This window comes from Coffea arabica, chromosome 1e (genome assembly GCF_036785885.1).
Source record: "Coffea arabica cultivar ET-39 chromosome 1e, Coffea Arabica ET-39 HiFi, whole genome shotgun sequence".
Classification (NCBI taxonomy): domain Eukaryota; kingdom Viridiplantae; phylum Streptophyta; class Magnoliopsida; order Gentianales; family Rubiaceae; genus Coffea; species Coffea arabica.
Window position 1 is genome coordinate 48,826,327 of NC_092311.1, and position 27,250 is coordinate 48,853,576.

The window sequence follows — 27,250 nt, forward strand, 5'->3', positions numbered from 1 at the left end:
TTCAAATAAATGCATGCATACATACATAATAACAATTGTACTACATGCTAATTTAAAGGGAAAATCTACCAAGAGTTCTACAGAGGTACAATTATGATCCCTCACAGGAAAAAAAAAAAAGTAAAGGGATGATTTTGACAAGTCTTTCTTGAAAACTACCATCCCTATGCTTGAAAATACTTCCAAAAGCAAGCATTACGAGATTGTACAGCATGTTCAAGAAAGAATCCTAGTTGCTGCTTTCTACATTTTGGTAAAATTGGTTGAGACATGCTCTCATCTTAGCTACATGGCGTCATTGATAAGTAGTGGACAATTCTCCATTGCATTCTGATTGCATTGGAGTATCAAGTCCCTCTGAAAGTAGACTGACATCCATTTTGAACTCCTCTGATCAATTCAATGAAATTCGTTTAGTAGACTCCTGCAAATGCAGTACGATACACCTTGCAGCATGGTCAGATTAAAGAATTTTACTTCTAGTTCACAAAGGGGTCACTAACTAAAGATGGGTTATCCACATCTTAGTTAGCGTCACCAGAAATCCCCACAAGAACAGCAACCCTGCTTGAAGTGATGAAACCTGTAATTATCCCTTAGTAATATTTCATGTTTAGTAATCTTTGATATGTGCTTCATTGTTGTGTGACAATCTGAGCAGACTCGAATGTTCTTGAAAATACGAATAGGGGTTCCAGCAGGCAAATTTAATAAGCCAAAGCAAACTGCAAGCTTCTCACTATGATACAAAAGCTTCCCTTCATTACATAGTCCTAGTTCTGTATGAGGTGTAGATATCTCACTCAAAGTCGAAGCATGATTGACTACCCTGATATCATTAATGAGCTTCTCTAACAGGTCATATACTTCTGGAGTTTGAGGGTGAGTTGTATCTCCTGAAAAGAACTTGTACGTTTTATTTTTAACCTCAATCCAGCTATAACCTGGTTCCTTCTTAACCTCCTTCAGTTTCATTAGTTCTCTTTGCTTAACCAATTCACCTAATCTTCCTACATCAAAGTACATGTTTGACAAGGTGACATGAACTGATGCATCATCTGGTTCTAATTCTAGGATACGATTGGCAACATATTCCCCCAGTTGAAGGTCACAGTGACATCTGCAACCCGCGAGCAATGGTCTCCATATTGGAGCAGTGGGCTTGATTGGCAATCTTTTTATGAAATCTAGAGCATCCTCCAGATGTCCTGATCTGCTAAACAAGTCTACCATGCAGCAATAATGTGTTTCCTCAGGTATAACACTGTAGTTCATCAACATGGATTTGAAAAATTCTTTGCCTTCTTGAACTAATCCGCAGTGGCTACAAGCAGAAAGAACTGCAAGAAAAGTAGAACCACTTGGCTTTACACCCTCCACAACCATCTTTTTAAACAAAGATACAGCCTTCTCAAAGTATCCATGCTGTGAGTAAGCTTTGACCAAGCAATTCCATGACACAATATCCGGCATTGATATCTGGTCAAATACCTTTTCAGCATCATCTAAACTGCCACATTTTCCATACACTTCAATTAACGAGCTTGCAACATGTAAGTTTCTTTCAGAGCTGGCTTTAATCACCCAACAATGAATTTGCCTGCTTGTGGAAAGGGATGGGAGAGAAGAACAAGCTTTCAGGGCATTTGAAAAGGTGTACTCATCAATTGGTACGTAATTTAGAACCATTTTATGAAAAGCCTTCAATGCTGCTTCTATGTTATTATTGTGAACAAACCCTGCAATTAGTGCATTCCATGATACAGCGGATGCTATTGTACCCATCTCCTGAAGCTGTTTTTCAGCATTATCCATTTGCCCAAGCTCTGTATACATGTCTACGATTGCAGTGCCAACAAAAGCTCCTGAAGCCATGCCCTTTTTAACTAGTTGAGCATGAAGTGCATAACCATTGTCAAACTGCTTTATACCTCCACAAGAAGATAAGGCCATGGTCAATGTATATTCATTTGGTTCAAATCCATGTTGTCTCATCAAGTAGAACTGCAGCAGGGCCTTCTCTAATGCTCTTTGCTGGTAAAGTCCAGATATAATGGCAGTCCAAGATACAACATTCTTCTTAGGAAGACTTTGAAACAAACTTTGAGCATTCTCCATCATCCCAAACTTGCAATACATTGTCAAAAGAGAATTAGCAACAACTCCATTAACTACATCCTGCAGCTTCACTACATGTGCATGGAGCTGAATCCCTTCATTGATAGCAAAAACACTCCCACAACCAGATATCATGATCGAAAATGTGTAGTGATTCGGCCTTATTTCCCAAACTCCCATCTGGGCAAAGAGGCCTAAAGCTTCATCAAACATTTCATTGCTCAGAAACCCAGAAATCAAGCAATTATATGAAGCTACATCAATGGAAAGCATCCCATCAAAAACCTTCACTGCACTACCAATTTCGCCACACTTGGCATACATATTAACAAGAGCTGTATCCACAATCTTGTCACCACAAAACCCTGTCTTTATCACCAAAGCATGGAATATCTTGCCAACTCCTAAATTTCCTTCCCTACTGCAATAACTCAGTTGATCTACAATATTTTTCTTATCCGTCAAATTCCATTCCCAACAAAGCAAACCAGGCATTGCATTTACTCCCTGCTCTTTACATGCATCGTAAATGATTCCACTAATTAGTTCAAAGTCGGTGTCTTCTATTACACCCATTTCACTTCCATTTACAGGACGAGTCATACCGGAACCCGAGACAGAAACATTAATCCTTTGAGTGATTTTGTCAAGCAACTTAAAGTCATTCCTGAACCTGAGATGCTCAATTCCAAATTTCTTAATCCTTTGAGGCTCAAGAGGCTCTTTTTTGTTGCAAGCAAAAGAACATAAAGGTGAATTCCCCACAATCATCTTCCAAGTAGTTGCCATCAGATTCATATCTTATGATGATTGAATATGCATGGAGATTTGGCCGTCTCAGACACTTCAAAGACTATATTTGCCAATTTGGCAGCCTACAAGGACTTCTGTTTGAGCTCAAAATCTCAAACTCAAGCAAGGACTTCGACACCCATTTACAGCACTAGGAGAAAGAATGTACAAATACGTAGTTTTAAGGGACGGAGCACTAGTTCACTACAGAAAGCCTGATATTGTTAAGGTTGCAGTTCCTGCCAAATCTCAAAGCTAGGTGATTTTTTTTTTTTTTTTTTTTACTGGAAGCTAGAAGCGAGGCGATATTTATTTAACCAATTAAGAGAGGTACCTGGCCCGCAGGGTAGCTCGAGCGGTCCACTCCCTCTCCTTAGGGTGTGGCGATCTTCCTGATTTGTCCAGGGTTCGAGTCCCGCTGTTAACGTGTTCGATGTGGAATGGGGTCTCCTCTCCCGGGCCTCAGGGGATTAGTCGGACCCCGTAAGAATTGACCCGAACACCCTGCGTCGACAAAAAAAAAAAAAAAAAAAAAAATTAAGAGAGGTATCTCGTTACCATGCTTTTTTGGAGATGTTTTAAAATATTTATCATGTATAAAAATTAAATTTTTGATACGACAAATAAATTGATATATATATATATATATATATATTTTTTCATCCTTGTCGGCTTCTGGTGGTTAAAAATAGGTAACAATTTGTCAACCGGGGGATTTAAGGACCGCACCACAAAAAGGATAGATGCCGTCCCATCCACAAGCGTTCTCCTCTCCCCTTGAAGGAGGAGAAAATCACCGGAAACTACTGGCTGTAGTTATGAATACAAGTTCAAGAACATGCATGGATTTGCTCCGTCTCTGACACCCTTTAGAAACTTCCTAGCTGTAAAACCATTATTGTTCTCTGAAGCTCAATCCAAGTTTTTGGTACCGGATTGCAGCAAGTTTATTGTGATAAAGCAACCGGGTTTTTCTCACACTTTGAGCTGCAGAAACTACTACTGCTATGGAGAGAGGAGAAATAAGAGGTGCGCTAGTGTGAGGGCGAGTCGAAGAGAGTCTCCACACGAAGTTTTAGGAGTGTCTCCTTCTGCAACTCCCAATGATATCAAAAGGGCCTATCGCAAGCTCGCTCTCAAGTATCATCCCGATGTCAATAAGGAGGTGTGCTTCATTAATCTTGGTCATTATATTTATGGGATTTATTAGTGTTTTCTGGTATTTTCTCCTGCTGATCTATAGTCTGTGTTCCTGTGATCTTTGTCCACTTAGTTGAAATTGTCACACATCTCAAACCTAATTTACTGTTACTATGCAAGATTAACATCAATATGTTTAGAAAAGTGATGATTTTTGAGCACTCGTCCAAGGAAATACGTATAGACTGATTTAAATTTTGATTTCCTGGTTCAAAGTTTGGTTTCCTCGAGTAGGAACGTGAGCGGGTACAAATAATGCTGCCTCGACGAACTTTGTCAACCAAAGTCGGAAAATTTTAATACTAGCCTTTACTCCAGCTAGCTAGATCTTAAAAGACTTTCCTTGGGACATATAATAATATCCTCTGTTATTTTTGTCTGAAGACTTCACTCGGTTCGCTGGTGTATATAAACCATTTCGAGAAATATGGCCAATTAATAAAATTGGAACTGTATACAATGTTGCCTTGTGAGCTCTTTGAGAATTGAAAGCTGCATCTTGGGTGGTTAATGGTAAGGATACGTTGGAGAAATTCCTAGAAATTGTGCTGTTATTCTTTGTATTTCCTCTTCCTTTCTTGCATTCTTCTTTTAATCTCCTTAAGAATCTTTTGCCTTGCATTTTGGGTGCCGCATCAGCACTCAATTGTCCTTGTTAAGGTATTGATAATCTTTTAGTAAATATTAGAGACGATTGACTGATGCTGGAATTTTCATGCTCTCTCCGCTTTCTTCACCCTCTTATTATAGTGCACAATTACCCTTGTCTCTCTTCCAAATTGCACGTCTCCTTGGCTAATGTCCATCAGAAACCAATTGTCTAGTTCCTTTCTGCTAGCTTCTCAACAGGGCCGAAGCATCTAATTGCTAGCAGGCACTGCCACGTTTACCTTTTGGTGTACTTGTTGTGGGGCTTTAACTCAAGGCCAGTAGTAAGTTTGCAGAAAGGAAGAGAGAGAGAGAGGGATGGGGAGAGGAGGGAGGGAAGTGGAGGTGAGTATGAGGGTGAAAGTGGAATGCATATAGTGGTGGCAAAAGGAGGACTTCTGATGGGTCAAATATCATGGAAGTGGTTCAATCCATATTTGAGCTTGTCTCATTATACCTTCTGGCAGAGGACATTAACTTTATTTTGCATTTGAGACAATGAACAGACAGAGTCTCAGAAGATGGTTTTTCCATGTCTAAAGGATTTAACATATTTGAGCTCATCTCATTATACCTTGTGGCAGAGGACATTAGCTTTATTTTGCATTTGAGACAATGAACAGACAGAGTCTCAGAAGATGGTTTTCCATGTCTAAAGGATTTAACTATGTTTATTAAACTGCCAGTAATGACATCAAGCAAATATTGTTACTTGGGACTCTATTCTAACTTCAAGGGCTTGTCTTTTGATAACATCCATCATCCCTCTACTGTCAAGCTCATTTCATTAATGCTGTTAAGAACAAAAGGAGTATCATTTAATTCGGTTATTTATTCAATCATGACTACTAGCATGATTGTCTATCGAGCTGATTTATATGATGATTGCAAATTTTCAAGGCTATTCGCAAATAAGCATCTCATACAACACTAGAATGTCACGTTCGGACAAGAATTGACATGTTAATAGAAGAGTCCTGGCTCATTTTATTACCTTATTGCCTTTCTAAGTACATGTTTTTTTCCTACTTTTTCTAACATCTTTTAAGCACTCTATACAGAAAAGATGCTTCTCGTTCCATTTTGGTTCTGTATACTGTGACAATTGTCAAATGGTGGACTCCATTGGAGTGAAAATATTTGAAAGTGTAAATCGCGTTCTCAATCAGCCACAAGCGGTAGTTTGCTGTTATTCTGGAATATGGATTAACAACATAATGTAAATGGAACAAGGGGTAAATATTGTCTGCTTAAAATCTTTGAAGAGCAAAGAATTTGTAAATCCAGGCTATTTTGTGTAATTCACTCAAAGGGATTTCAGTTGTGTTAACCTTGAAATATGAGTTCATGTATCAGACATACATTATTGGTTCACCTCCAACTCTTTGTACCCATTACAACCTCTGATTCTTTCTCCGTTTAATATCTGCAGGCGAATGCACAAGAAAGATTCATGCGGATTAAGCATGCGTACAATACATTGCTAAATAAATCTGACAGAAGATTTGATAAGGGAAACCGTGGATCTGAATCTTCTTATTCCACAGCTGGTAGAAATGATAATTGGACTGTGAACAATGATGAAGAGTTTTATGGATTTGGTAAAATCTACCTGCTCTTGGAAATCTTATGCTGTTTGACTAATGAGATTATTGGTTTCTGTGCTGCATTTATGTGTTACTTTTGTTTTCTGTTTGCTTTTACTCTGAACAACCTTAAGTTGTGAGAAATGTCTTAGAAGGTCAGTTAGCTACCCTGGCTTTGTCCTGTCCTCCTTTTTTTCCCACTGGTACGAACTTGACATTTCATCCAAAACGAGTCACAGCTTGTCTTGCCCTAACAACTTGTACAAATTGATGTTATTGTAATTGTTCTTTATGCAATTTTCAGTTCTAGCTTTTCATTTCTATTTTGCAAGGCATTGCATGAACACAGAGCGCATCTAATGCTTTAGAGTATGACATTCTCTCCCATCTATTCTCATGTTTAACCCCTTCATGCTGCAGGTAACTTTTTGAGGGATGTCCAAATATCCATAGGTAGATATGTGCACTTTGCATGACAATGAGAGCCCTGATACCACCTTGCATTATCTTTCTTAAAAATGCTTTTCATCTCTGTCTTGAAGTTAATATGCACATGGTTTTGACGTTTAGATGTTTTGTTGCAGAGGACTTCTTTAAGGATCTTCAAGAAGAATTTCGGAACTGGGAGGCTGGTGCTGATTCGCAAGGAAAGCCAAAGAGCTTGTGGGAGGAATTGGCGGTAAGAGATTTTCTGCGCTTGAAGTAGACTGAGTAGAAATTCATTAGAAAGAGGGAGGTGCTTGCTGGGTAAAAGCACTATTGGTTCTCTTATGTTATTTCTTTGTTCTTTTGAGCCTGGGGGTTGAAGCATGTTGATTATATCCTTCCATTGGCCAATTTTTTATTTGCTTTTTTTTTTTTTTTTTAACTGAAAGCACCAATGATATGATCAAGGTGGCGGTTGCAGCTTGTCACTAATTTGATTGTCTGCAGGAAATTGGAGAAGAATTTGTTGAGTTTTTGGAGAAAGAGCTGAACATTTCTGACGTTGAAGCGGAACAAACCAAGGGTAACCAGCAGCAACGGGGTAATGCATCCTACGGATCAAAGGAAACAGGAAATGTAAACCAAAATGATGCAGGCAACAGTGGGATCGAGGAAAATATCAATGATATCGAGGCAGCCCTTGCGCAGTTGAAGAAGGAACTGGGTCTTTAAGGATTCTACGCTCAAAAAGATTTAGGAATGAGGACTAAAACTTGTTGCTTTTGGAATGGGATTTTGAGGAATCGGGTTGTGATTTTGGTATAATTTTCTGGTTGGATGAACCCAAACAGCTTCCGGCTAACGCTGCCTAATCTGCGACAGGATGTTTTACGTCAAAGTTGAATTTTTTTTCACCCGTACTATCTGAAATTCATGGTGGCCGTCTCGCCAGATTCCAAGTGTACAAGAATTGTGTAAATCTGGCCATGATTGTGAATCAAAGAGAGAGAAAGTGTAACTGATAAAAAGAAAGATGTGTGGATAAATTAATTGTACAATTTCACATCTCCTGTTTCTGTTGTGCCAAAATAATTCATCTTTTAGGGGTAATTTCAGAAACCTTGGCACTCGAACTTTGAAAAATCTCACTTATGTTGCCTCTCTTACTTTAAGCTTTTTTGTTTCATTTGCAGTCCATTTTAATAAATAATATTAACAAATTTATTTGAAAGAGTAAATATAATCTCATTTCAATATTGCCCCTTGTTATCTTATTTTTTATTACAAAAACGTGAGTATATTAATAAAAAATAACAATAAAAATAAAAAGTGTGAAGTTTTATTTTGATTGGATAAAATGTAATACATTTTTAAATACCAAGAGTTAATATATGAAAATTTATTTGAAATTTTTGCAAGTTACAAAGATAATATTTTCTTTATTGCAATAATGTGTTTTGAGTTAATTTAAGTTTTATAAATCAATTGCATTTTTTTGTCCAAATCGATAGCTTGAAAGTTGAAAAGATATAACATGCTAAAAATTATATAAAAACTTATCTCTATCGTTTTTAAGCCAATGCAAAAAGGAATTATCATAATTGTAAATTATTACAAGTTATTTTTAAAAGTATTGTAAACTATTCACAATTTTAAGTAATTTAACATTTCTTATCTGAACCAATGACTTAAAAGAGTTTTTTGATCTTGTTATCAATCTTTAAACTTTTATTTAAAAAAAAAACCCATCAATCAATTTTCAAAAATTAAGAGATAAATTTGATGTGCCATGACAATTAACAAATAACAAGAAAAGGGCAAATTTGAATGAATTTATCTTTTCCATTCCAAAATGAATTTTTTTAATATTATACTTTGAAATCGGTTTCAAATGTTACAAAAAGTTTATTAGGAAAGTGCAATTTTTCAAAGTTTAAGGGTACTGAGTGGACCTGTTAAAAACGTCAAGGGAGGTTTCTGAAATCATCCCAATCTTTCATCCAACTGCTTTTCTCTATTTTCTTTCCACTTGTTTCTGTGAGTTCGAAAGAAATCGGAGCCTGTTCGGCTTATTGTCAAGTTGGCTGCACTGTGAAAGAGCATATTGATAACCAATGGTAATCATCTTGCACGGAGAGATGTGTGCGGAAGTAAAAACAACTTGCAACGCATATATTAAGGCACAGACTCACATCCTCAACTGTCAATGAATCCTCAAAAGTTAAAATAGTACTACAATACTTGCATTTGTCTAATATACTGTCTCTGCTGAATTTTCCCAGTTGCAGAAACCAGTCTAACTGGATAGCCAAAGTCCTATGCAGCTCAAACCCAAAATTTGTAAATTCCGACGCAGCAATATGTGTGTCAGTGAGAACCAGAACCGAAATGTCTCAGAATCTCTCACCAAACCGGAAGAACAAGGCTCCAGTTCCAGAGTTATGATCAACTGCATATTCTGCTCGTACTAAACCTAGCTTAACTCCAACACCATAAGAGGAACCATGACCCATCCGCCGATAAACCTCTGTTGGATTTCCTTTCACATCCTTTGAACTTCCAAGATCATTTCCGTGTTCTGCAAATGCATAAACATGTGTATTCCTCACAGGTACCCGTAGCTCAGCAGCGAACTGCGAATACCAAATAAATTAGTCAGATGATGAGCCAAAAATGTGGACGAGGGCTGAGAATTTTTGGCATCAAAAGATGCTTAATCAAACCCATCCATGTTTTCATAAAAGTTTCTTCCTCCAATCATAAATGGAAAACGTCTGATAAAAGGCAAAATGTAGCTTCTCTCAATACCATACACAAACCTCAAGAATATTTCGAGCGGCGCCTATCTCTCCCATGTTGTAACCCCTTACTGAATAAGGTCCACCAAGCGTAAAAGCATCGTAACTTGGCAGATCGCCTACACAACCACCATAATGGCCATGCAGAACTAAGACAGGCGGTGGTGGCCTACCAGCACCTTCTTCCACTTCCTTTAACTGGATAAATCGTGTTAATGTCAACTGGTGACGGTTAAAGAATGGGAACTTACTGCCGATACCAAGTCCTTGGTCAAGCTACAATTAACAGATAACAGTGTGCATCTCAGTGAATCAAGAATGTGTTTTATCCATACATCATCAAAAGCTGAAAGACCAGAGTTATAAAAAATTCATCCTCTGATATTCCCAACAAAGATTGCAAAACAACATTCAGCTTAAACAACCGGATTTAACTTCAGGATAAACTTCTTGAGTATTCAGATGTATGATATTGGTCATCAAAACAAAAGCAGCAAGATTTATTTTCCCCAGCTATGGATAGGCTAGGCATTAAACAGAATGTGACATCTTAAAGGAGAAACTATCAGAAAACTAATTGCTTACCCCCCCCCCCCCCCCAAAAAAAAAAAACTATAAAGAAACTGATTAATTCACTACAAGCAACTTCCACCATGCACAACTAGAAAGCAACAATGTATCAATCTCACCAGCATAAACGAGGCATTTTATAGACCACAAAAAACCGGGGTACCCTTCTGTTTCATTTGGGTAGAGGGGCAGGAGGAGTAACAAACAATCGGTTACAACCCAAACCATTTGAGAGTCAGTTGACCATACAATTAGTCTGGTCAATCAGATAGTATAGAAAGCGAATCTCAAACATAAAGATAAAACTCACCTGGAATACATTCCTTTCCCCAACTATTGCCCCATTCATGAACTTGGTATTATCCCGTGTTATATTAGCTTGTACAAATGCCATGCGGTCAATGCCAGTTCCACTTAATGTTGTTGGAGGTCCATCTGCACTAATTCCTCCATTAGGAAGGACCCTTTGACCGTGAGAAGAGATGTGACTGGCTTCATCACGTGTTGTAATCTCTTCGAAAACAAGACCATAGGTGAATTTGCTCTGGCGAGTGAAGTTCTGGAAGAAATATATCTGTTAGTTACTTAATAAAGGAGAATACCACCAAAATACTATCTCGTTCAATTTCCTCTTGTTCGGTGGAGGACCAGCATTAAACTATTGCTTTATAAGTTAAACCAACAAGCGACAATAATGTTTGAGAAACAGCTCACACAAATGTGACAATAATTGGTGCAACTAAGAGCAACTCACAAAGCACAGCAGAATGCTACAAAAGTCCAGATAATTCATTACAAACAGTCCAAGAAACTCAATGCATAATTAAAAAGTCCACTGGTCTACCTCAGTAAGGTTGGCCTTAACTCCAGCTCGATCAACCCATATAGGTGGGACTTCATCTATGCCTGGCCCACCTGTGAAGACTGGGCTCAACTTTCTGCTGTTGAAGCAGCTAGCACGGAAAGTACGGTTACGAGGGTTATATACACCATCAAAGTATGGATGAACGTACTCGAGCTTGAAAGCCAGATCATCCTGCAAAACAACATTGGATCAATGTTACACAATAAAGAATTGCCAATATATAAAAATAAATCTCCACAATGAAGCTCCTTAGCTGTACGGTCACCTGAGGATTTAGTAAGTTGCTTGTGTTGACTGAACCAAGAAGTGATCTATTTAGGCCTTTGATATTCCTATGTTCAAAAGATACTGTTCCACCAGGCTGGATTGAAGCCTGAACAAAATACACAGATGAAATGGCGGTTATTAAGAATGCTTATGTTGCTAGTGAAGCATTCAAACTGAAAGCTACATATGAACTACTTAAAATAAGTACCAACGTAGGACGACCTCCCCGTCCAGGAACTATGCTCCATTCTGTGCTAACTTCAGCTGATGCCTGCTCTAATTCCTTTAATTTGATTTCGACAATGATCCCTCCCTCGTTCTTCTCATCAGGACGTGGATTAACCTCAATATTGGAGAATAGGCCTAAAGAATTGATATTCCTCAATGCTTGTTTTCCAGCTTCAATATTAAACACTTGCCCCTTCTGTAGCTGAAAAACCAATTCAAGCACCACCCCTCAACATCCATTTAAACACAACACAATCCCCAGATTTTAATTGAAAAGTCTGGGGTAAACTTCCAAATCCTGAATAACATTCATATATGACTTAATAATCAATGCTTTAAAATCAACAAATCAAATGCATCATTAACAACTACAGACATCTTGTTCGCTTTTAGCTTGCAAATACAAAAAACAAGAAAAAGGTTAATGCAACGAAAGTTCACCACAATCACGAACATACAAGCTGTTGATAAAGAGTAAAACCATAATCTGCACAATCAGGGGAATGCATTGATTACCTGCCGGGGCAAATCCCTTCTGACGACAGCCAGCTGAGTATTTCCTTCGCAGACATTGCCCAACTTATCCTGAAACTGAATGACCAACTGCGTGATATCTCCTTCCACCACCTCACAAACCACCTCCCTGGTATTCAAATTTCCAAAATTTACTACTTGGGCGCAGGCATAGCCATTCTCATGGTACCATTGCTGCACGCGATCCCTAATCTTCTGCAGGAGCCTCGCGCTCACAGCACCTTTCTCCCTCAACAACTGTAAGATCTCCCTTTGCACCGGCGTTGGCAACAAACAGGGCCTCGCCTTTTGCATCCTCCTCCTATAATCTTGCTCTTGACTCCTGTAGAATTCTATCCTCTCCTTCTCAGTCATATCCGGGTCCATTTCAATCGGCTTCGACTGCTGCATTAACCCCACATTTATGCACCTAAACCTATCCGCAGATTGCCAAGTACTCTCCAAGAATGATATAGTGAGCCCAATTGTTCCATCCGGATTTGTTTTGGCATCCAAGTCAACTTTTTCGAACATCCCACAGCCCGCAAGAGTTTCAAGCTCTTTTTGGAGCTGGGCTTTCGTGTAGACCCCACCCGGGCGAATGGTAACCATTTCAAAGAAGGAATCCTCCGTCCCTTCTGTAGTTGACCCGCGGCGGCGATCGAAGAATAGGATGTCGGAGACCTTGTATTTCTTGAATCCGCTAAGCCTGCTGAGCTGGATTGTAATGTTGGCCGGCAAGCCATGAGAGTCCCAATCCTGAGATGGTTCGTCGTCCTTGGCTATCGCCGGCTTCGGGGAGAAAAGCCGGGACCAGAAATCACCACCCTCTCCGGCGCTCCCGCCTCCTCCACCACCGCCTCCGCCTCCGGAGTTGGAATTCCCGCCGCCGCCGCCAAGGAAAATGTGGGCAGTAGCCCCGAGGACAGTGGCGCCGAGGACGGTGGCGCCGACACTGGTGCCAAGGACGAACGAGGTTTTAAGAACGTAGTCGAGGGGACTAGTAGAGTGGGGGCGAGTATCGGATTTTTGGTGAATGGGTTTGGGGGGTTTGGAAGGGGAGGCGTAGGAGGATGATGAGAGAGGGGCGAGCGTGGATTGGATGGTGGAGGAGGTAGAGAAGTTAGGGAGGAATGGGGCAGTGGCGGAGGAAGTGGAGAAATTGCGGCGACGAGTACGGGAAGAGGGGAGATTGAGAGGGTAGGCCAAGCCCGGAGAGGCCATCGCCGCCATTTGGGATAAGGCAGCCATGACGCAAACAGTGAAAGAAGCTGTTGGAGGAAGGGACGCTGCCGTGGTGTTAACTGCACCCCTGCGCTTCTTTAGCCCCTCCCTCTCTCGACTCAGTGTCTATAAGGGTTTAAGAATTTTTAGAGTTGGGTTTATTAATATTATCGACGGAAAAAAAAAAGTAGCAAGAATGTACAGTTAGGTGAATTTTTTTTTTTTGGGAAGAAGGAATTTAATTAGGAGTAATTTCAGAAACCTCCCTTGAGGTTTCTGACAATTACAGACCTCCCCTTAAGTTTATTAAATTACACCTACCTCCCTTGACCATACTATTCTAAAGAGCTTAGCTAATCTTGTTGGTTTGAAGTTACTATAGAGGTTTTGTTTTTTGTTCGTAGGTGCGTCCCGTATGATATTTATATAACAATATACGTCCAAAAGGCATTTTTTCTCAAAAGTTCTAAACTACCCTTTTTTGTACAAAAATAAAACAAAAATTATTTTGCCAATTGCTTTTTTTCATATTTAAGCTAAAACCACTATACTAACAAACTAGTCTAACAAATAGTGTAATTCCAAATTCTAAACCCAAGCAATTCCATCATCATAATCATAAAATTGTTTCTCCCAAAATATTTCTGAAAATGCATTTCATTCTTCAAAAATATTCTCACCATATGGTTCCATCTGGTCAAACTCACAATCAACTACCCTTATGTTAGCATAATTTTCAACATAGGGTATCATGGTTTGGTTCCATATAAGCGGCTTAACTCCTACTACATGAGCCACTTAATGGGCTTGAAAAAAATCCTTATGGGAGATTTAGGCATAGATGGGATTAATCAAGTTTAAGAAAAAAAAAGGCATCATTATGACTATAGAGATTTTCAAGAAATTCATTTTGCCAAAAATCAAAATTCTATTTACAACTAATCACATCCCAAACTTCAAACCCAATGCCTACACCTTCTCAAAACAAAATAATCTAACCTACCATTAAATCTCCAAACATGTTAACGTCTTAAATACAGAAAAGAAACTCTATCTCCATAACGAACTACAACCAATAATTGTCAAGTATAAAAAGAAATTGAAATATACTTTTTAATATCTTAAAAAGTTTTTTGGATAGATGATAGACAAATTAGTAAATTTATCAATTTCAATCCCTCGTGCTCTTTTAACCAATGATTGCGTTATTTGTTTCATTATTATTGTATGCCTTTCATCTCCTTTTAATTTGATCATGAAATTGGATTTTACTTCAATCATCATATCTAATCTTTCAACTAAACATGTGATTTGACAATTGTAAGTGCCCGGTGCAACCCAATGAGTACAAACAAATTCACAATGATGCACAAAGATATATCAAATTTAAGCACAATAAAGAAAACTTAATTAAAGAGAAAGGATAAGAAATGCAAACCAAATATCAAACCAATAGCCTCTTCAATTGATGGCGATGCTAACCAATATGTACAAGTGAAGGCTCACTCCTTCCTCACCCCAAACACACTTTGGTTGAGCCAAGGAGTTATACAACTATTCTAGTTAACCCTCAACAACCTACACTTGAAAGATCACTCACCCAATTAAGAACTATTTTATACAAATGAGGCAACCTTCACCAAGGTTTTACCACTTCAAGTGATAGGTTCACCTTCACCAAGGTTTTACTTCTCCTAGAGAGAAACCTTCACTTGAGCAACCTCACAACCCAACTTCCCCAACCCCTTATACAACCAACAAAGAATCTTTCTACTCAAAAATCTCACTTGTAAGCTTGTATTTTGTGTTGGCAAAAGTCTTTTGTCTTCTTGTGCTTTGGGGTATTTATAGAAGGTGAGAAATGGCTTCAAAAGGCTCTCTAACGGTCAAATATTAAATGCTGTCAAAACTAGCCGTTGGCCTGTCGGACGTCCGAACCCTGCGTCCGAACGTAGGCAGAGAGTCATCAAATCTTTGCGAAATTTCTCGGACGTCCGATGCGATCGATGTGCGTCCGAGGCGTGCGTCCGATCCTTCCGGACGTCCGATGCTTCCTCACGAGCGTCCGACAGAGTTTCCTTCTTGATGTTCTTCATCCTTTCGGACGTCCGATAGTTTCCTTTTGGCCGTCCGACATGAGTGACCTGATTTTGCTTCTTCATTTGGTTGGTTTTCTTTCCTTGACACCATTGAACCTGATTCTAACAAATTTCTCACATAAAAACATTAGACCAAATCTACATTTTGGTTTGTTAATCATCAAAACCAAGGATTGATCGACCAAGGTCAACAACAATTCCAAAGAGAAAAAAAGGAGAAATAGAAATATATAATAGAGTTTGAGGGATCACTTATGGTGCGATTGGCTGCAATTATAGGTAATAGATTGTGGTAATTTGAGATCGAATTATAGGAGAAAGGGGTTGATGGATGAAAATAAAGTGATAGTAAGTGAGAGAGAATCATCGTTGGCTGTAACTTGTAAATAGAATAGCTGAAAAGGTCAGGTTTCTCTTTGTTTTTTTTTTTAATCTCATTTCATTATACTATGGATTATTTATTAATTATTTATTAAGTGAAGGTCATTATAGTCATTTTATTATGACAAAAGAGGTTAGTATAATTTGTAATAATTGAGAGGAGCCGAAAGAAATTGTCATAAACCTCAGGGGAGGTTTGTGAAATTATCCCATTTAATTAAGAAGGCAAACATAAGGAAATTGAGGCATGAGAAAACCATTTTGCTTTGCGTCTTTAAGGACAAACATTTTGCTATGTGATATTTGTAATATAAAAGGTGATGGAAAAGACAAAAAATTATATTTGTAATACAAGCAAATAATTTTTTGACAAATAATTCCTATCCATTATCTCAAAAGACAAATTACTAATTTTTGCTATAGCTAATGGAAGTTGGGAGAGAGAATCAAATCAAATCAAATGAGCTATTTAATTGAAATGTTAATCACACTTTATCCCTCCACCTTTTGGGATAGTCACACTTTACCATCTTTATCTCTAAAAATACATACTTTTATTCCTCATGAAAATTAGTCAACCTTAAATACCCTAACTTCGTTAAAAAAAAGTGTGTTGTGATAATATTGCTCCTTTGTTGCTGAAATTATCTATAATTTACTATTTTCGTTCTTTTATTTGCCCAAAAAATGAGTTTGTTTTAATCTCTATTCTCCACTTCAAGTTTAAAAATAAGGTATAGCAACCTTTTTTAGTAAATTTGGTTAATTATTTAATAGTTGATTAATTTAACAAATAAAAAATGATAACAATATTATTATAATAGTTTACATAAGCTAAAGCAAAAAAAAAATTTAAAATAACATGCTTGATATTTCCTTTTATTTTCAAAATTTTGCCAACTATATTTATTGTTATTACTATGTTATTTATCCTTGTTATTTGATTTAAAGTCTAATAAATTGAAAAAAGGTGTATATATAGATATATATATATATATATATATATATATATATATATATATATATATATATATATAGAAGAATGAATAGTAATCCAACAAGAATAAGCAAACATTTTAAGAATAATAAATTAAATGTAAACTTTTTTCTTCTCTTATCAATTGGATATTTTTGTATAGTAGACATGATGGAGAAGATCAATATCTTTTAGCAAGAAAAAAAGACTAGTAATTTATAACTAATTTTATAAATAAAAGGGCAACAATTCACTTTTTTTTGTGGGAATTAGATTTCTTACCTTGACTAATTTTAATGTGGGTGTAAAAATAACTTTTAAGGTTAAGGGTGATAAAGTGTGACTACCCCAAAGTTCAGGGAGACAAAGTGTAATTAACCCTTAATTGAATAGCCAAAGGTAGACGATTGCCAGCTGCGAGCACGACCCAGAAAAAATGGAAACGGCGAGAAAATGATATTGCGGTCACATACATGTCACTTCCGGTACACCTTGGCAAACTCGGCGAAAGTGGCCAATCATCGCTTTTCAGGCGCCGTAACAACCCATAATGACCATATCCAAGGCCCAGTAAATTCTTTCCACTCCTGTGATTTTCAAGACTTCACAACTCACCCAGGAAACAACCAATTGAACTGTTTTACAGATTTAAACCTCTTAGCTGAGTTTCATCAGCATGGGTTTTTACACAGACCCCATATTGTCAACAGAATCATTTCCACTTGCTCAAAATTTGGCTCATATTCTGTTGGGATTCAAATGCATACCCATGTTATTAAAATGGGATTTGGTTCAAATATCTATATCTCAAGCGCCTTGGTTGATATGTATTGCAAATGTGGTACCGTTGTGTCGGCTCACCATTTGTTTGATGAAATACCGGAGAGAAATGCTGTGACTTGGAATTCTTTAATTTCTGGTTACCTAGAAACCCTTTGTCCTGGAACAGCAATGTACTTATTCACAGAAATGCTAAGATTCGGGATATTTCTGACGCCATATAGCATTTCGGCAGCTCTTGTGGGTTGTGCCCAGCTTGAAGATTGCTGGCTTGGGGCTCAAGTCCATGCTCTGGGTTTAAAATTTGGTTTTGAGTTTAATGTTGTTGTGGGGACTGGTTTAATTGATATGTACGCCAAATGTTTGGATATTGAAGCCTCAAGAAGTGTGTTTGATAGAATGGTTTGTAAGAATGTTCTCAGTTGGACATCAATGATAACTGGTTATGCACAGAATAAGCTCTCCTTGGAGGCAATGACTTTGTTTCGGGATATGTTGCGGGTTGGAATTGAGGCAAATTATGTGACATATAACAGTTTATTGAGGTCGTTTTGTTGTCCTGATGACCTAGACCATTGCAGGGAAATCCATTGTCGTATAGTTCAGGAAGGTTTTGAGTCTAATATTTTTGTGTCAGTTACACTGGTGACTGTATATTCAGAGTGTAGTTGTAGCTTAGAGGAATTCTATCGAGTTTGTTCAACTATTACCCTTTGGGACCAAATCTCATGGAATGCAGTCATTGCCGGTTTTTCCAATTTAGGAAGTGGTGAGGAAGCACTAACCTGCTTCTCAAAGATGAGGCAGGCAGGCATCAGTGTTGATATTTTCACGTATGCAAGTGTGTTGAAATCAATTGGTATTATTTCAGCTCTTGAAGTGGGGAAGCAGATCCATAGTCTGGTTACCAAGGGAGGGCATGCTTCAAATATCTGTGTGCGGAATGGGCTTGTTTCCATGTTTGCAAGATGCGGTAATCTTAGTTATGCAAAGAAAGTATTCACGTTGATGGATGAACATGATGTCATATCATGGAATTCACTGTTGTCGGGCTATTCCCATCATGGATATGCCGAGGAAGCTATTAGAATGTTCGAAGAGATGATGACCACTGGGGTTAAACCAAATCTAACAACATTCCTCATAGTGCTTTCTGCTTGCAGCCATTGTGGCCGGGTGGATAAAGGACTCGAGTATTTTCAGTTGATGAAAGACGATGATAGCCTTCCACCACCCAATTTAGAGCACTATGCTAGCATTGTTGATCTGTATGGTCGGGCTGGTCATCTTCAGGAAGCCGAGGCATTCATTGATAACATGCCAATACAGCCAGGACCCTCGATGTTCAAAAGTTTACTGGGTGCTTGTCAAGTTCACGGTGACAAAGAAATTGCAGTACGATCTGCAAGAAGGCTTGTGGAGCTTTGTCCAAGTGATCCTGCAACTTATGTTGTGCTATCAAATATCTTGGCCTGTGAAGGTAGTTGGAATGATGCAGCTGGTATCCGCAAGATAATGTGTGATAGACAAGTGAGGAAAAACCCTGGATATAGTTGGATTTGATTCCAAAGAGCAACTAAGTTTAAGCCATGACATTAGGGGTGGGAGATCTGTACATCAAGATATGAAATCCTAACAGGTAACTTCGCGTGATTATGCCCAGGAAACATTCTTGCATTTAATTTAGGCAAACTAATGGACAGTGTTGTGAAGTTAGTCTTGGAGGACCATCTTGAGGAATGAGGAGAATAGTTGTAGTAACAGCAATCGGGGAACTTTTGGCTCGACAGATGTTTTTTAACCCAATATTTTTCCTAACCGCCTGTCGTATTATGATTTTGGAGTTGGACTCTCACTAGCCGGAAACAAGAATCAGCCAATTTCATTCTTTGCATTAAAGTTTTAATTTCGTATTCTTTTTCGGTTTAGAAGTACCATCAAAAGGTCCCGGCAAATGCATCGCCTAGGTTCGGTGCTTTGCATTCTGAATACATAATACACGGAAAAGTACTTGATACTTGCTACAGAAGTCGAAGCCCAAAATAAAAATAGCCTGTTGCAAGAGCTTGTTGCCACTTGGAGAGCTAGGAGCCCTCGTACTCTAACGTCCAAAGTGGATGGTTAGATGATCTGTGGTTTGTGTCGTTTACGGTTCTGTAATCCACAAGGAACCCGAAAGCCATGCATTTACCAACGCTGTCTGCGCTTAAATTTTCCCCTCAGTTTAAACTTTCACAGAACCGGTGAAGAGGAGACCATAGGGTGTGGTGGATAACAAGAATACGGAGGCGAAGCATTAGAAACCAGTGAAGAAGAGGACAACAAATTATGATGGATGACAAGAATATAAATTGGATTGAAAAAGCATCATAAGACGATTATAATGGGTAACAAGAATAGTTAGGAGAAACCATCAGAAGAAGACGACAGCACACTCAGAAAGTTTACATTCTTGCACGATGGCCCAACTTGAAGTCAGCAGAAAATATGCCGAGACCCCAACCCCGAAAACTCCTAAAGCTCAATCCCTCACCTTTGAGCAACTCCTTCAAGGTAAATCCAAACATGAAATTCACCAAGCAATGAATTTTTTTTGTTTGGCACTTTTCTTCTTTGAATTTTTTTTAATGACACTTTGTGCGCTAAATTTTTAAACCATGCACGGTTTTCACGCTGGATTTTGCTTGTCAGATGATGAAGCTTCATGGCAACATAGTACCTCACCGACTCTTGCAAGGAACCACTACCACGATGAAGATTTGAGTCCCCATAATAATAAGAAATCAGTTTTGACTAAAGTCAAGGAGAGAGCTAGGAAATTGCGCCAGTCATTCAGCGGAAAGAAGAAGCATGACGATGAGAATCATGAAACCCCGGACGGCAACACTACACCGCCTTGGGGTGTTAGTTTGGACGACTCCTATGATGATGAAGAAGATGAAGATGCTGAGTATCTTGGAGCTCCAAGTATCCTCTATCTATGGCCCTTCATGATATACTTATTCTTTGTTCAGACGTTTAATCTAAATATAAAACATTATAAATGCACTATAATATACGTTTGTCCTGATTTTGGCTTCATTTCATTAAGAATATTTCTACCTGCATTTTCAGTGTATGAATCAGAGCTAGCACCTGAAATTTATAGAGAAACTGCAAGGCAACATCCAAGAGCAGATCCAGTTGTTTCTGAGAAGCACCTTTTCCCAACCAGCATCAAACACGAAGATGGAGATGAAGGGAAAGATAAGGCTGCTGCTGTAAGCAAGACCATCACTGAAACCGTGTCTGAGAAACTCGCACCAGCATATGCTAAGGTCAGCGATGCCACTCAATTAATTGCTTCCAAGATTGCAGGGTTGACTATTTCAAGCCCTGAGGACCAAGAGAAACATGCAAATCCGGATACGGAGCATCTTCCTGCTGACGATGTCAAGAATATTGACAGGAGCTCCGAGATTAGAGAACATCTGGGTAATTGGAGCCCACAAAAGTGGGACAAAGGTGTTTCTGTGAAGGAGTATTTCATGAACAAGATCGAGCCTGGAGAAGATGACAGAGCACTTTCTCAGGCCATATCTGAGGCAATAAGTCCAAGAAAGAGTCCTCGTGATATGGGCATGGTGGAAAAAGTGCGAGAAGCTGTAACTTCATTTCTTCGACATGATGAACACCCTCACTCTGCTTCAAAAGGCTCTGTTGCAGAACCCTCCACGGAGAAAATCAAGGTAACAAATTTTTCTCAAAACGTTCCCGTTTCTACTACCAAAACAGAAGCTTCACCTCCACAGCCAAACCTCAAGTCTCTTGGTGAGAGCACTGTGGAAAAACTCCACAGGGACCCAAGCAAGGCAACAAGTTTGTCATCTAATAATCCGGTTTCCCCACCAAATTCCCTCTCTTCAGTCAATGTAAATTCGTCTCCGGTCACCATGTCCCCCAGGGCAATCTCTAGGGAAGAACCATCCAAGGAGACAATTAAACCGGCGAATTTGTCATTAAATCTTCCCAATTCTACCAAGAAAGGGGTTCCACCACCAAATTCCAACTCTTCTACCAGTGCACACACGCCTTCACATGCCCCCATCTCCCCAGGTGCAAATTTTATGGAACAACCCAGGAACGAGAGAGCAAAGGCAGCAAACTTGTCGCCACAAGTTCCCCTTTTTATCAGGACCGAAGTTCCACCACTCAATTCTATCTCTTCTACCAATGCAAGTTCATTGTCACATGTTTCCAGCCCCCGTGGCGCAAGTTCTAAAGGAAAACCATCCAGGGAGACGATGAAAGCGGAATATTTGATATCACACAATCCCCTATGGATCAAAACAGAAGTTCCATCACCAACTTCCACCTCTTCTGCCAATGTAAATCCGTCGTCATACTTCCCCCTCTTCCGCAGCACAAGCTTAACGCCTCAGGTCCCTGTCTTCCACAGCGCAAGTTCATCTCCCCTCGTTCCAGTCTCTACTAATGCCCAAGAAGGTTAGCTCCTGTTTTATGAATTAGGAACTTTAGTTGAATGATAATAGTTATACAGCCAGAATACTTGCCTGGCTTCCGTAATTTGCTGAATGCCCAAAAAGTTATCCTCAAACTATATGAACAAAAGCCAGGGTCCTAATCCTGGCAGGCTGTCAGTCACTAAATCGATGCTGCAAAACTTCCGGAATCCTTAGGATTTATTTTTCTCTTTATTTCGTTTACTCAAATTCATTTTGATCTCCGATGAAATTTTGGTTGCAGATCTTGAGGAGCAAACTCATGGAAGAATACTTCAAGCCAACTGAAGACCAACTCTTGGTCAGGTGCAAATTGATTACCAGCTATTTCCTGAATCTCCTTTAGTGGGACCTTGTGCAATCATAAGCTGGTCAACCAGAAATAAGTTGCTTTTACAGCACCATTAGTAGGAATTTTGTACCCATTAGTACTGATGGATCTGCCATTTTAGTCCGAAATTAGTTACATTATTGGTCACTGCAGATGTGTCTGCATTCTTAATTAGGTCTGTAGGCCAAGTTGTTTAGACAAATAGACAACAAGAGGACTTCAGCCGATGTGGGTTCTTTGTTGTGATAATTGCATCTGTGCTGTATAATCATCCTTTGAAGTGAATGATTTCATCTTAAAGTGACACAGAATCGAATTACTATTCATTGCCTAAATAAAAAGCATAAGATTGTCGGGGAAGAACCTTGCATCCTAATATAAATTGAATTGAATTAAGGCCCAGGTGGATATTTGTGTAGACTCCTTTTCTTTGATTTTTGGCAAGTAATAAGGAGTAGTATTCTACCCATGGATGAGATCTTGATCAGTTTGTAAGGTAAACCAGAAGATTTTGAGATATTACGGAGGGAGGGTTGGTCAGATGGTCCTTAAAAATTTTTGATGGTCTCTCAGTTAAGTCCTTAGAAATCAAAATGAAAGGTTTGAACAATACCTCGTATCATGGCATTTAAATAAGTACATCTCATTTCCAAGTCTTCACTGCAAGGTTGTCACACAATATCTACAAATCAGAGAACTGTTAGGTTACTAGAATCTAGTAATCACAGATCCTGACGCATTAAGCCTTCACTTTAAAATTTTGGACTCGATTTCTTCCAAGCTCAAGCCTTTGGTCTCAGGGACATACACCACCGCAAACACAAGCGACAATAGAGCAATTGCACCGAACAGAAGAAAAAGATTAGCAGCCCCAAGCAACTCCTGCAGAAATAGATAATGACAGAATGGATCAGTCAAAGAGAGAACCGGAAACATGAATCATGAATCCAAGCTTTGAGAGTAACAAGTTTCTGGGAAGAGTTTAAGTCACCTTCAGTGGAGAGAAAGCAAAAGTTACTATTGCGTTTGAACCGAAATTCGTAAGAACTGCGAGACTGATCCCCTTTCCTCTAGTTCGTAGAGGGAAAATCTCAGACACCATAAGCCAGCTTATAGGCCCAAACGATACCTGATATAAATACAAATATGGAACAATTAGCAAAGCTGACCACTAGCTAAAAGAAAGTTTCAACCGCAACTGATAAATCCCATATTTCTTGTAAATATTTAATGCATCCCAAAGATAAGTCAAATCATCTTTTTTTTCTTTTTTTTTTTGTGTTTTTGGGAGGAGAGAGAAGGGAGGTATTTTACCTGATAGCTACCAACATATAGAAGTAGAGCTGCCACAGCAACCAAAGGATAACCTCCAAGAAATTCGTAATAAGCCCAAAGAAGCAGCAAAGACAAGGCCTATGAACAAAAAGAAAGTTAAATTGTACCTACATATGACTTGAAAAGTAAAAAAAAACTGTAGGGCTTATTAAAGCTTACGATGCCACCAACACCTCCAATCAGTAATGGCCTACGCCCAAGATCATCAACTTTTAGAACAGCAATTCCTGTCATCACCAACTTCAGAACAGTACCAAATGAAAGTCAATTATAAGCTTCCCTCAAACAGAAAAGATTCAAGAAATTTCTTCAGTCACCTGATCAGACACACCTTAAACGTGCCAATTACAACTGAAAGACGCGTAGCATCAGAAGCAGCAGCAAATCCAGCAGTCTTGAGACAAAAATTCATATTATTATAAGGTCAAGTGAAAACAGCAGCAAATGAATGGATAAATAATAACAGGGTGAAAAAGCAAACCACCTGAAGAATTGGACCAGCATAATACAGAACACTTGGCTGCCCAGTTATCTGTAATAACAATTTGGTAAACTTGCTGTTAGGATAACCTTTTATTTAACCCCAATGAATATAGAAAAGAAAAAGAATAAAGATAATATCATGCAGAGAACAAATTGAAAGAAGATTTTCATCACCTGTTGAAAAAGGACCAGGCCTCCACCAATTATAAATGCTTTCAGACTTGGACCCTGAAACACCTCCAGCAAACTCCCTTCAGATTGTTGATCAGCATAAGCAGTTTTCAATGAGGTAAGGGTTTCCTCTATCTGCTTTTCAGACACTTTATCGCCTGCAGCTCGGCCTCTTAGTCTGCTCAAAGCATGTTTTGCCTTTTCTTTCAACTCTTGTAAGGGCCCTTTACCTTGAACTGCCCTGAGAAGTAACCACCGGGGAGATGGTGGAAGAGACAGCATGCCTATCCCCATAAGCAATGCAATAGGAGCACTTAGTCCATACATGTAACGCCACCCTCCAACGACATCAATTTCATAGCTCCCAACAAAGTAACCCAGCTGCAGAAAGAGCAATTATTAACACCCCCATGTTCTTTTCAAAACAAAAATGGATGTGAGCTTCAAAATGGCAAATTTACCAAAATTCCCAGAACTATGAACAGCTCTTTCAAAGATATCAAAGTTCCCCGAATTTGTGCTGGACAAGTCTCTGCTATGTAAAGAGGAGCCCCATGCATTGCCTGTCAAACACAACTGATTAGCATGCTTGTCAAATTTCAGGATATTATTAGTCCTTTAGGAATTTTGGAAGGATAGAGGTTGAAAACTCAAAGAAGCTTACTAGGCCTATTCCAAGTCCATAAACAAGCCGGGCAAGTAAGAGAACAGCCAGACCAGGGGCATAGGCTGTTGAAGCACTGCCAATTGCATACAAAATGGCTGCCATGACGAGCTCCCTCCTCCTTCCTTCAGAAATTAAAGTAATATAGACAGTTAATATGGTAGTTCTAGCATAATAGCCACATAACAAGGCAAGAGCCATACCAAGAAAATCTGCCAGAGGATAAACGAGGAGGGAACCAAGAAGAGCTCCGTAAAGGGAACCACTAACCTAAAATCAAAAGAAATGAAGAACAAGCATTTACCCTCCATGAAATAAGAGTTAGATAATATGAAGCAGAATTGTCATGATTGCAAAGTCTACCACAAGGCCTAGTTGAACAGCCGAAAGGTTGAACCACGTCGTACCGCTAAGCTCAGGTGACTGCAAAATGATAGTGGAAAAGTAAAAAGAGTCTTCCAAAGTACAATCGCCATGACAGTTAGTAGTGTTTGGAACAAAAGAGGGACAGGAAAATGTTTGTGAACAGCAGTAAGTTACCAGCAAGGAGATTGTCGCACCAGACGTTGCGCCAATGTCATAGCCAAATAATAAACCACCGAAAGCTGGGAACAGAAACCTGGTATATGATTTCAAAAGGTGACTGGGATTAATGCGGTTCAAATTGGCAAGAAAAATCAAGTTTCAGCATTTTTACAATATTTATGACGTGAATTTGGGGGGAACAAAGGATATGTTTGTCCAATACACCCAATTATCGTTAATTTGCTGAACCAGTTACCAAAATTTTATCAGTGTGTGTAGAACTCCAGCTGCATGAAATAAGTCCTACCAACTCCAGCTTTATACAAATCCCACAAACATACACCTCTAGACACTTATGCCCTCCTAAAACATGGATTACATTATCCAGTACATCAGATAACTATATTGAAAACCGAACTTAATACTGCAATGAATCAGACCCTCTCAGAATCGAGAATAGCTGGGTTCATATAAAAAGTTGCGGGTTGAAAGACACGAAAGCATTCGATTGGTCAGAGGGTGGACCATGTAAACGGGTTCAGTCAATCAATTAGCAATCCCTCGTCAGAATTGCAGCCAAATAATCGGACAAACATGAATCAGGAGGAATGCATTTTATCCACGAGCAATGCGTACGTAATTGAGAACTGCCAATTAACTAGTCACAAATACGAAAATTTCAACAGTTAAAATCTTCCAGAAGTAGAAAATCTGCAAACAATTGACTTACGGTAAAATAACTGAAGACCAGGAAAATTCCTCTTGATAGTTTGCTTCAGCGTCAAGAGACTCGCCTCCATCCTCTGAAGCGGCTCGAACCTTCCGATCACGTCAGTCAAAACCAAAGCAACAACCTTGATCAGTATTCATTACAATTCGCAAAGCCCCAGAAGTCTAAACAAGTACGACTTTAGAATTGTACCACACCAGTTCTGAACTGTGATCACGGTTCAACAATTTTATTGTAGTTCGATGGTGGTTTACCTTTGGTCTGCTTCTGCTGCCAGAGAACAACAAAAAGATGCTCCTTAACGTGGTACCAGAACTAAAATACGGACCACCAGTACCAGCCAAAAATGGACTGCATTTGGAAGGTGGGCTTTGGCTGCTCCATCGCCTGAAGAGAAGTTTGTGTGACCCTTTGGATGGATTGAGGGATGGTGGCCGAGGTTGCAAGTGTGAAAGGTTAAGGTTCAGCTGTGGGTGAAAAGAGGTAAAAGACATGATTGTTATAACCTATGATTCAGTGGTGATTGATGGGATTTTAGAATGTGTTAAGAGTTGCAGATTTTAAAGCCTTGTCATGTGCAGACAATTTTACCATTTACATGTGCAAGAAGTGGAAGAGGAAACCCCCATAAAATCGGAGGGCAGAAGGCAGGCAATAATACGCTCTAGTTGATCATTTTTGGTACTCTGTGGTCTGCGTTTTTGGATAGACACGTTGCGTTTTGACATTTGTGCCTAAGCCCAAGCAAGTTGATCGGCGTCACTCTACTATATATATTTTTACTTCTTTTTTTTTTTTTTTTTTGGTTTGGGACGGACGCTAATAGTGGCATACATTTGTTAATAATGAGTCACATGGATTAAATATTTTTCAATTTTCTTTAATTATAATGACTAGTGTCTATCATTATCATTATCGTGCATCGAGAAAATACACCGCGGTAAGCTGTGGCAGTAATTAACTAATTATACAAACAAACCAGTAAGGCTTGTTTCATTCAACCGACTCGAGTGAATGCTCGACCGGAAACCTGCTGCT

General features: G+C 39.0%; 6 protein-coding genes across 8 annotated transcripts; 3 read left to right on the forward strand and 3 right to left on the reverse strand.

The window, feature by feature from the left end:
- Positions 1-248: 248 nt before the first annotated feature.
- LOC113695725 (putative pentatricopeptide repeat-containing protein At5g52630) lies at positions 249-3,427 on the reverse strand. Its single transcript, XM_027214863.2, has one exon. The coding sequence runs from the start codon at positions 2,914-2,916 to the stop codon at positions 535-537; it is 2,382 nt and encodes a 793-aa protein (XP_027070664.2). The 5' UTR covers positions 2,917-3,427; the 3' UTR covers positions 249-534.
- Positions 3,428-3,628: 201 nt separating this feature from the next.
- Positions 3,629-7,835, forward strand: LOC113710093 (uncharacterized). 2 transcript variants are annotated; one of them, XM_072060468.1, is made up of 5 exons: positions 3,629-4,075; positions 6,191-6,359; positions 6,765-6,797; positions 6,929-7,023; positions 7,278-7,835. In XM_072060468.1, the coding sequence occupies exons 1-5, from the start codon at positions 3,749-3,751 to the stop codon at positions 7,500-7,502; spliced, it is 849 nt and encodes a 282-aa protein (XP_071916569.1). In that variant the 5' UTR covers positions 3,629-3,748; the 3' UTR covers positions 7,503-7,835. The 2 variants fall into 2 exon arrangements, with proteins under 2 accessions (XP_071916569.1, XP_071916570.1); XM_072060469.1 differs by lacking the exon at positions 6,765-6,797 and having other exon boundaries at positions 3,630-4,075.
- Positions 7,836-8,911: 1,076 nt separating this feature from the next.
- Positions 8,912-13,377, reverse strand: LOC113710149 (protein TOC75-3, chloroplastic). Its single transcript, XM_027232989.2, has 7 exons — positions 12,015-13,377; positions 11,479-11,700; positions 11,269-11,376; positions 10,983-11,174; positions 10,449-10,697; positions 9,590-9,844; positions 8,912-9,403 (listed from the first exon to the last, which is right to left on the reverse strand). Exons 1-7 carry the CDS (start codon positions 13,260-13,262, stop codon positions 9,164-9,166), a joined length of 2,514 nt encoding a protein of 837 aa, XP_027088790.1. The 5' UTR covers positions 13,263-13,377; the 3' UTR covers positions 8,912-9,163.
- A 3,767-nt stretch (positions 13,378-17,144) lies between these two features.
- Positions 17,145-19,232, forward strand: LOC113710168 (pentatricopeptide repeat-containing protein At4g13650-like). Its single transcript, XM_027233018.2, has one exon. The coding sequence runs from the start codon at positions 17,145-17,147 to the stop codon at positions 19,032-19,034; it is 1,890 nt and encodes a 629-aa protein (XP_027088819.1). The 3' UTR covers positions 19,035-19,232.
- LOC113710156 (uncharacterized) lies at positions 19,173-22,626 on the forward strand. Of its 2 annotated transcripts, XM_027233008.2 has the most exons (4): positions 19,173-20,024; positions 20,163-20,438; positions 20,586-21,956; positions 22,218-22,626. In XM_027233008.2, the coding sequence occupies exons 1-4, from the start codon at positions 19,931-19,933 to the stop codon at positions 22,259-22,261; spliced, it is 1,785 nt and encodes a 594-aa protein (XP_027088809.2). In that variant the 5' UTR covers positions 19,173-19,930; the 3' UTR covers positions 22,262-22,626. The 2 variants fall into 2 exon arrangements, with proteins under 2 accessions (XP_027088809.2, XP_027088801.2); XM_027233000.2 differs by having other exon boundaries at positions 19,782-20,024; positions 20,163-21,956; positions 22,218-22,286.
- A 220-nt stretch (positions 22,627-22,846) lies between these two features.
- Positions 22,847-26,907, reverse strand: LOC113710175 (D-xylose-proton symporter-like 3, chloroplastic). Its single transcript, XM_027233031.2, has 14 exons — positions 26,467-26,907; positions 26,213-26,301; positions 25,498-25,576; positions 25,321-25,380; positions 25,161-25,227; positions 24,958-25,082; positions 24,755-24,856; positions 24,297-24,674; positions 24,124-24,171; positions 23,971-24,033; positions 23,799-23,879; positions 23,619-23,717; positions 23,296-23,433; positions 22,847-23,186 (listed from the first exon to the last, which is right to left on the reverse strand). The coding sequence occupies exons 1-14, from the start codon at positions 26,704-26,706 to the stop codon at positions 23,052-23,054; spliced, it is 1,704 nt and encodes a 567-aa protein (XP_027088832.1). The 5' UTR covers positions 26,707-26,907; the 3' UTR covers positions 22,847-23,051.
- Between the last annotated feature and the right edge of the window lie 343 nt (positions 26,908-27,250).

Coding starts and splice junctions, on each gene's coding strand:
- LOC113695725 (XM_027214863.2), bottom strand. CDS start 2,916: ATGAATCTGATGGCAACTACTTGGAAGATGATTGTGGGGAATTCACCT.
- LOC113710093 (XM_072060468.1), top strand. CDS start 3,749: ATGCATGGATTTGCTCCGTCTCTGACACCCTTTAGAAACTTCCTAGCT. Junction 6,798..6,928: donor GGATGTCCAAATATCCATAG/GTAGATATGTGC, acceptor GTTTTGTTGCAG/AGGACTTCTTTAAGGATCTT. Junction 7,024..7,277: donor GCTTGTGGGAGGAATTGGCG/GTAAGAGATTTT, acceptor GATTGTCTGCAG/GAAATTGGAGAAGAATTTGT.
- LOC113710149 (XM_027232989.2), bottom strand. CDS start 13,262: ATGGCTGCCTTATCCCAAATGGCGGCGATGGCCTCTCCGGGCTTGGCC. Junction 10,698..10,982: donor TTAAGGCCAACCTTACTGAG/GTAGACCAGTGG, acceptor TATTTCTTCCAG/AACTTCACTCGCCAGAGCAA. Junction 9,404..9,589: donor CCGCTCGAAATATTCTTGAG/GTTTGTGTATGG, acceptor TGGTATTCGCAG/TTCGCTGCTGAGCTACGGGT.
- LOC113710168 (XM_027233018.2), top strand. CDS start 17,145: ATGATATTGCGGTCACATACATGTCACTTCCGGTACACCTTGGCAAAC.
- LOC113710156 (XM_027233000.2), top strand. CDS start 19,931: ATGGCCCAACTTGAAGTCAGCAGAAAATATGCCGAGACCCCAACCCCG. Junction 20,025..20,162: donor CTTTGAGCAACTCCTTCAAG/GTAAATCCAAAC, acceptor TTTGCTTGTCAG/ATGATGAAGCTTCATGGCAA. Junction 21,957..22,217: donor CTCTACTAATGCCCAAGAAG/GTTAGCTCCTGT, acceptor TTTTGGTTGCAG/ATCTTGAGGAGCAAACTCAT.
- LOC113710175 (XM_027233031.2), bottom strand. CDS start 26,706: ATGTCTTTTACCTCTTTTCACCCACAGCTGAACCTTAACCTTTCACAC. Junction 24,857..24,957: donor ATGGACTTGGAATAGGCCTA/GTAAGCTTCTTT, acceptor TGTGTTTGACAG/GCAATGCATGGGGCTCCTCT. Junction 24,172..24,296: donor GCCTGGTCCTTTTTCAACAG/GTGATGAAAATC, acceptor TTGTTATTACAG/ATAACTGGGCAGCCAAGTGT.